Source organism: Ahaetulla prasina, chromosome 8 (genome assembly GCF_028640845.1).
Source record: "Ahaetulla prasina isolate Xishuangbanna chromosome 8, ASM2864084v1, whole genome shotgun sequence".
NCBI lineage: Eukaryota > Metazoa > Chordata > Lepidosauria > Squamata > Colubridae > Ahaetulla > Ahaetulla prasina.
Window position 1 is genome coordinate 15,983,383 of NC_080546.1, and position 8,206 is coordinate 15,991,588.

The following is an 8,206-nucleotide window of genomic DNA, read 5'->3' on the forward strand; positions in this document are numbered from 1 at the left end:
TTTCAACCAAACTGGTAGATTGTTCTTATACCAAGTGAGACCATTGGCCCACCTAGATCAGGGGCGCAGACGCGGCCCCCAAAACGGCACATCATCCCCCCAAAAAACTTCAGCTTCAACCCGAGCCCTTCCAAAACTTGCCAGCAATTTCTAATTTTTAATGGGTCGTATGGAGAAAACTATTAAGCATATGGGGAATTAAATTAAGGCGACATAATTTACATTTAAGTACATCAAGTTCAGTTTTTTCCCTAGCCTCATGTGTTTTTTAAGAGTGTGGCCATAACTCAGCATCAAAGACTAAATAAAAGTCCTTAAGTCCCTTTTCCAGGTTGCCTCATCTAGATCACACACTGTAGATCTAGTGTTCCAATTCGTAGAACATAAATCAGTAGTGCCAAGCATCAGCACCTGTTATATGGTTTAGAAATATGGAATGAATGAATGAATGAATGAGAGAGAGAGAGAGAGAGAGGAAGGAAGGAAGGAAAAGGAAGGAAGGAAGGAAGGTAGGAAGGAAGGAAGGAAGGAAGGAAGGAATCCATTTGGTCTACACACAGCTAGTTTTCAATAAATCTTACTATCTTTTGTTGAACTAAATATACATTATTATTATTATGATTAACCAAAGCTACCTTCTTCAATTGCCCTGCATTGGGATGGTATTCACAGGTAAGGGTTGCGAACGTGGCTTTTATATGATACTGATGCCGTCACACAACTAACATGACACACCTCTGTTGAACATCAAACAATTCAAAATTGTTTTGAATACAAACAATTTAATTTGAGTTGTTTGTATTTCTTCCCGACCAAAGAGAGGAAATGCCAATATATTATTTACTACAAATGGTCTTTGCTTAATGACCATAATTGAGACTGGCAACTTTGTCACGTGACAGTACTTAGATTTACCATGTCACTTCCACTTCGGTTCTTAAGCAAAAGAGCCCTGGTCATTAAGCAAGACATCGTGTGGTTGCAACTTGTGATTTCACTGCTGACTTCTCTATTGACTCTGCTTGCGAGAAGCCAGCTATGAAACGTATGAATTGGGATCATGGGCCCACCACAGGATGCTGCTACAGTCGTAAGTGTGAGGATTGGTCGTAAAGTTACTTTTTCAGTACCGTTGTAACTTCAAACGGTTTCTAAACAGGGCACTGGTTACGCAAGAACTACCTGTAGTCAGGTGAGTTAGAATTGTGGCACACAGGGGCCTTTCAGATAGATGAAAGGGGAGTGGGGGAATAATTTAAATTATACATGCAATGACATAAAGCACTGCATGAACAATGAGACAAAGAGGTAAAAAAGGTCAGCATTTAGCTTAATTTATCTCTTAGAGGATTATACATCACTCACATCTTCCATTCTGCCACCAAGTAATCTAAAAACTCTGGCACGAATACTAATGAATACCACAATTTATTTTGTGGGATGCCGGTGGGACAGCACTCAAGACATTTGGAAAAAGAAATGACTTTTCCAGTCGGTGGAAAAGTCCCTCTCTAAAGATCGCTGCTTCAGATTCATAGCAAGGTTTTAATGAGCTTGGGGGAGGGGAGCGGGGGGGGGGGGCTTTGCTTTCTTTATGGAAAATTGCAAATGAGCCTCATAAAAAGGACTTTAACGTTTCAGTCATGAGATGGTTCTGTGTAAAGCTGGGGCCAGTAAAGACGCAGTTTTTTAAAAAAAAAAAAAGTAAAAAATTGCATTGGGAGGAGCTTAAAATTTCTGAGCAACAGAACATATAAGTAAGTGACTTCTAAAGCAAGGGTCTCCAACAGTGGTGGGATTCAAATAATTTAACAACCGGATCTCTGCCCTAATGACCAGCTGGGTAGGCGTGACTCGATGGTCATGTGACTGTGTGGGCATGGCTAACTCAACGTCACTCACGTTGTAGCTGTTACAATGTAATAAGGGTTAACCAGAGAGGCAGTTTCTGTAAGCAGGGCAATAAAGATTAGGCTAGAAACACCACCAGAATGTTTCCTTCCTGCCTTCCTTACAGGATTAGGCCTGTAAAGTGGAAAAAAACAAAGTAAGATTTCTTCCAACAACTGCTTAGAAAGTTAACAACCGGTTCTCCCGAATAGGTGCGAACTGGCTGAATCCCACCACTGGTCTCCAACCTTGGCAACTTTAAGACTCGTGGACATCTACTCCCAGAATTCCTCAGCCAGCTTTGCTGGGAGTTGAAGTCCACGAGTCTTAAAGTTGCCAAGGTTGGAGACCCCTGCTCTAGAGAATGTGAGTTCTGGTCTTGGTAACAATAGGTTTCCATTGTCGTCTGCAATCCTATCCAATCCTTGTTCTGTTGGGTTCTTAAAACAAGCTTTCTATCGTCACTGGAAAAGCCTTGGCTTGTCTTTTTCCTTCGTGTTTCTAGTTACGGTTACATAGGACAAAGATAATTTTCTATTCTCGTGGCGTTGCTTTGATTTGGATTTAAGGATCTTTAAGACAGTTGCCAACCCCTTGTGGTTGGCAAGCTACATATACTTTAATCATAGTCAAGGGGACAAGCTTCCTGCTGAATGCCCTTTTATTCTATGTAAAATAATAAAGACAGGATAAAGTTCTAATAAAATAAATAAATAAAAAAGTTTTAAAAAAATTGTATCCTGAGCTTATCCTGCCTGTGATGGAGAACCCATGTAATTTTTCTAGTCTCCTTCCAGTCACTACTTGTGTGATAAGCTTGGGCTCTAGTTAGATTTTTAGCAAAGATAAATACTAAAATGTAACTAATTAGACACAACTTTTATAGTTGGGTTCCATGTTTCTTTTTATTCTTTTTTTTTTATTTATGTACATCTGAGCTTCTGAGTTTCTACTTCTAACATCCTGGCAGTAATCTAGATGGGGAAAGAAACTTGGTGGTGGATTTTGGATGGTCAATATATTCTATTCAACTACTAGAAAGAGGAATGGATTTTTTTCTTCCTTGGTATCTGGTTAATTGTGAGCACATCGATCTGACTGAATCACACATTGTTACATCATGATCATAGAATAGGGCAGAGGTCAGCAACCTGCGGCTCTGGAGCCGCATGTGGCTCTTTCATCCCTCTGCTGTGGCTCCCTGTTGCTGGTTGGCTCCACAATCGATAGGACTTTCGGTTAGGACAGGAAGAGGAAAAAGGATGCTGCACTAGGAGGAGACTCTATGGTGGGGGAACCGGACTTCCAGTCAGTAGAGGAAAAAGGACACCATGTTAGGAGGAAACTCTATTGTGGGGGAACCGGACTTTCAGTCAGCTCCAGAATTGAACGGGGGGCTTCCGGTTAGCACCATTGTGGCTCTTTGAGTGTTTAAGGTTGCCGACCCCTGGAATAGGGAACTATGCTTTCTTCATGATCAGTTTATGAATTGTGTACATGAGTTTTGGGGAAGGACATATTTTGGATAGATATTCATTATTCTGGAGTATGTAAGATATATTTAAGATGTAACCAGAGCTTGTCTCTCCTGAGCTGAGCAGTAGAAGAATTGTCTCAATGCATACAATTTTGTCTGGAAATATTCGTAAGACTGCACAGCATAAGACCTTAGCGTAAATATTTTAAAAAGGCAAAATGATGAGTCAGTATAATTTTAAAAAAACTGGCCTGCAATAAATATGTTTGTTTATGCCTTATTAAGCATATAAACATTCAGGAAACGTAGGTAGAACTCACTGCTATATTCTGAAGTCTAGCCAAGTCCAAAATTGATGGGTAGTTAGTGAGAAAACAGTGACATAATTCCTGCACTAAATAATGACATTGGCAGTCCTCCTTGTTTTCCATTCCCCATAACATTAAAAAAAAAAACCTACTCCTGAAATCTGTGAAATACTTGTTCATAAGATGCTTCTTTTCAAGTATTGCAATATATTTTTCATACCAGTCATTCAAATGGCAGTTGCAATAAAATTGCACCTAACATAATAGCAGAAAATGTATGCATTCATGTAAGGATTTGCTACTGACCTTGTTTACATCCATTTCCTCTTTCTTATCTTTGCAAGAGAGTTTTATTTTAAAATAGAGTTTCTACTATCACTGAATATCTGATTTAATAATGGAGTAGTTTATGTTAGGGCAATTGCTTTACATGCATGGTCATAAGTAATAAATATCTGATGGCCGTCTTTCCGGTATGATAAGAAGAAATCTAATTATTTGGGAGTATGAAAATCTTGCTTATAAATAAGCATTTTTATTCAGCAAAATATGCTGGTAGGTGTTCATAGCTACAGCATCAGAAAGTAGACTTCAGAAATACATACATACTTACACACATACATACATACATACTTACTTACATACATACATACATACATACATACATACATACATACATACATATATATATATATATATATATATGTAGGTCTTTGGTTATTCGGGTTTTCTCCCGCGTAAAATTGGAAGTGTCTTGGCGACGTTTCGACGAAGTCTCATTCGTCATCTTCAGGCTTCAGCTTCGTGCTTCTGGGAGTAATGTGTGATTGCAGCTGTTTCTTCCTTTTTAACTGCTAGTGGGGGTTTGAACTGATTGGGTGGGAGCTTGGCTGTGCTCCGATTGGATGGGAGTTTTTTGGTGCTCTGATTGGCTGGGGGTCCCCCTGCAACTCACATTAATCTGAGCACAACCAAGCCCCCACCCAAACAGGACACACCCACACCAAGGAAATAGATTAGCTGAGCGATTGATGCTGTCTGGCTGAAACTGAAACTGCTTTCGGGCTGTGGCCATGCGTTCATCAGTAATCAGGTAAGTGCCTTAGAATCTCTACTTTTACTTGTAGAAAACATGTTTTCTACAAATAAGAGTACAAGTAAGGTTCTGCTGTTTTTTTATTTTTAAAAGCCTGTTTCTGCTGAAGCAAAACCGGCTTTTAAAAGTAAAAAAAAAACCCTCTGCAGATGGCGCGGCTCAGCAGAGGCAGGGGGGCGGGGCCAGGGATTTTTGCTACCGGTCCTCCGAACCAGCAGCTGCCATCGCTACTGGATCGCGCGATCCCCTCCAATCCGGGAGCATTTCACCCCTGGTTTCCACCCATTGCTTCTTGTTCTACCCTCAGGTGCTTTGGAGAATAGTTTGACTCCCTCTTCTTTGTGGCAACCCCTGAGATATCAGAACACCGCTATCATGTCACCCCGCCCTAGTCCTTCTTTTCATTAAACTAGACATACTCAATTCCAGTTGCTATTTTTTCTGTGAATAAATTAACAAAAGGACTGGCACTATAGTTAAGTATACAAAACATTTTTAACTAAAGGGATTTATTGGCAAAAGTGCTTCCTTTGTCCCCTTTCATAGCCACATATGATTTCTGTTTAACGGATGCTGGCATCTTGTGCCCATGTTGTTCAGTAACACTTAGAAAGCCATCAATGAAATGAAAGCTTTCCTTTCTCCCTTAGAACATAGACTAACAGGGTTGGAAGGGACCTTGGAAGTCTTCTAGTCCAACCTAGTCCAACCCCTTTCTCATGGCAAGAGATTTTATTCCATTCTGGACAAATGGATTTCAGATTTCTTCACTCACAACTTCTGGAGACAAATCATTTCACTGATTAATTGTTCTCCCTGTCAGGAAATTTCTCTTTACTTCTAGGTTGGATCTCTCGTTAATGATCTTCTACTCGTTATTTCTTGTCCTGTCCTCAGCTGCTTTGGAGAATGACTCCTTCATCTCTGTAACAGCCTCTCAAATATTGGAAGACAGCTATCATATCACTCCTAATCCTTCTGCTCATCAGAATAGACATACCTAGTTCAGTAGTGGGTTTCACTTACCTTCGCTACCAGTTTGTGAGCTCATGCGCGGCGCTTCTGCACCTGTACAGAACCTTCTGCACACACGCAGAGCATCCGTGATGACATATGGGCAGGTGGGTGGAGCCTCCCGCCACCATCGCTACCGGTTCGCCCGAACCATGGTGAACAGGTAGAAACCCACCACTGATCTAGTTCCTTCAATCATTCCTGTTTCCCTTCCTTCATTTCCTTCCTTTCTCCCTCCCTCCCTCCCTATTATTTTATTAAAACTCTTCTGACTACCAAGAAAACTTACAGCAAGGTATTTTGAGATTCAGGTGTCTAAAACAATCACAAAGGACAAAGAGGGGGGAAAATTAAATCAAGATCAAAATACCCCTAAAAGAAAAAAAGAAAACAGACGTGAATAAAAACACAAGGAGTAACAGGCCATAAACTTTGTATTTTTTTATCCTGTAAGGTACCCAGAGTCATATAGGAGACCAATAGAAGAAAATATTTATATCTCCCAGTTGAACTGTGGTGTTCTTGGTGCTTTATGATCTTGGTTGTTTTTTTAACAGATGTTTCATTACTCAACTGGGTAACATCATCAGTGCTAGCCACTTGTACATAAACAGAGAGCAAATCTCAGTCCCTTCTAGCAGTGATGATATTACCTAATTGGGTAATTAAACATCTGCAAGAAAACAACCAAGCTCAGAGAACACCAAGCTCTCCACAAAGTCCACCTAGATTTATATTCCTAAGAAGATACCAAAGTAGAGTCAAACAAGTGAGCAGAGTCTGCAGAAGTTCTCTGTCTGCTGATTTACCAAGATAGCAAACTGAGAAATCTGTTCAAGTAATCTTCAGCTTTTGTCTCACCCGTTCCCTACTTTCCGTTCCCAGCCTTGAACAGCGGAATCTCTCTCTGGAGACTGAAATGATGAACCTCCACGACGAACTGGATCAAGAGAAGAAGAAGTTTACCATGGTTGAGATCAAAATGCGCAATGCCGAGCGGGCCAAAGATGACGCGGAGAAACGGAACGACATGTTGCAGAAGGAGATGGAACAGTTTTTCTCAACGTTTGGGGAACTGACGGTTGAGCCGCGGAGGACAGACCGAGGGAACACCATATGGATCCAGTGAGGGCTGTTCCTGCCGAGCAGCAAAGACTGTGGGATTCTGGGAAGAGGATAGTGTGGTATTTTATTGCATTGTTCCTCAACCTTGGTGACTTAAAGGTGCACGGCCTTCAACTCCCAGAATTCTGGGAGTTGACGGCCGCGCAGCTTCAAGTTGCCAAGGTTGAGAAACACTGTTTTATTGTAACAGGTGACTGGTCACCTGACTGAGGCTAGCACTCAATGTAATGTTATGAGACCTCCACTCTTCATGACTGCATCAACCCAACCATTCGTCTGCAAGTTGTTTCTCAATTGAGAAATCCTTGCTCCTCAATCCATCATCATGCTACTGTTAAGTGTTACTGCAGGCTTTTGGCATATAGATTTTAAATAGGTTATGTGGGACGGGAAGGGGGGGTTGCGCGTACGATAGAAAGAGGCAAAAGATTATTTTAATGCAAGTCTTATATTTAAACTGTCAAATGTTAAACTTCATGGCAATCCAGCTTTTTCTCCCTTGCACTTAACATAGTAAGCTATTTTTGGGCCTTGTGTTATAATCAGCTAATTTTGTATATTATTTTCCCCTTCTTCGGTTGCCCTGTCACTGCAGAATTAATTATATATATAATATATATATATATATAATATATATGTATATTTATACACACACACCGTCACACAACGAGTCTGTGTCTTTGCGTGTGTATATATATAAAATGTTAGCTATTAAAACAAGCAAAACAAAAAAAAATGGTATTGTGTGATTGTGCTGTTTATGCCAATTGAGTTGCCCATGACCAAAAAGAAAAAGAAAAAAAAATCCCAGAAAGCGGGGAAAAAAACCTGTAAATAATTTTATAAATATAGAACATGAGCATCGACTATGTTTGTTTTATTTTTCCCCTTTTTTTTCTTTGTGTTTCTAATATTTCATTTATAAGCTGTCAATCCTGACCTGTGCACTTACATCTTCAAAAATCTCTCCTATGGTCACTGCGTTGTACCCTCGAGAGTCAAACATTAATTATATGCATAATTTGCACTGGATTCTGGGAGTGGGTGACCTTAGGGCACTAGTTCTCAACCTTTATAGTGCTGTGACCCCTTTAATATAATTCCACACAATGTGGTGACCCCCAACCGTAAAATTATTTTCATTTTGAATTTATCGCGCCTGAAGCCGTATTGGCTAGCGATCTGAACTGCTTGTGATTGCCTTGAGGACGGTGGCATTAAAGCGGAAACTCCTCCCCTATTAAGTTTATCGCGCCTGAAGCCAGATTAGGCTAGCGATTGGGAGTGATTGCAGCT

General features: G+C 40.4%; 1 protein-coding gene across 7 annotated transcripts in view; it reads left to right on the forward strand.

Annotated features, from left to right (window-relative positions):
* Positions 1-7,764, forward strand: part of ARHGAP24 (Rho GTPase activating protein 24) — a 527,216-nt gene extending 519,452 nt beyond the window's left edge. For all 7 annotated transcript variants that reach the window (XM_058192081.1, XM_058192079.1, XM_058192078.1 and 4 more), the window contains one exon: positions 6,671-7,764. In XM_058192081.1, coding sequence (XP_058048064.1) covers positions 6,671-6,914 — 244 coding nt within the window. In that variant the 3' untranslated portion in view covers positions 6,915-7,764. The remainder of the gene's footprint in view (positions 1-6,670) is intronic.
* Positions 7,765-8,206: the final 442 nt, after the last annotated feature.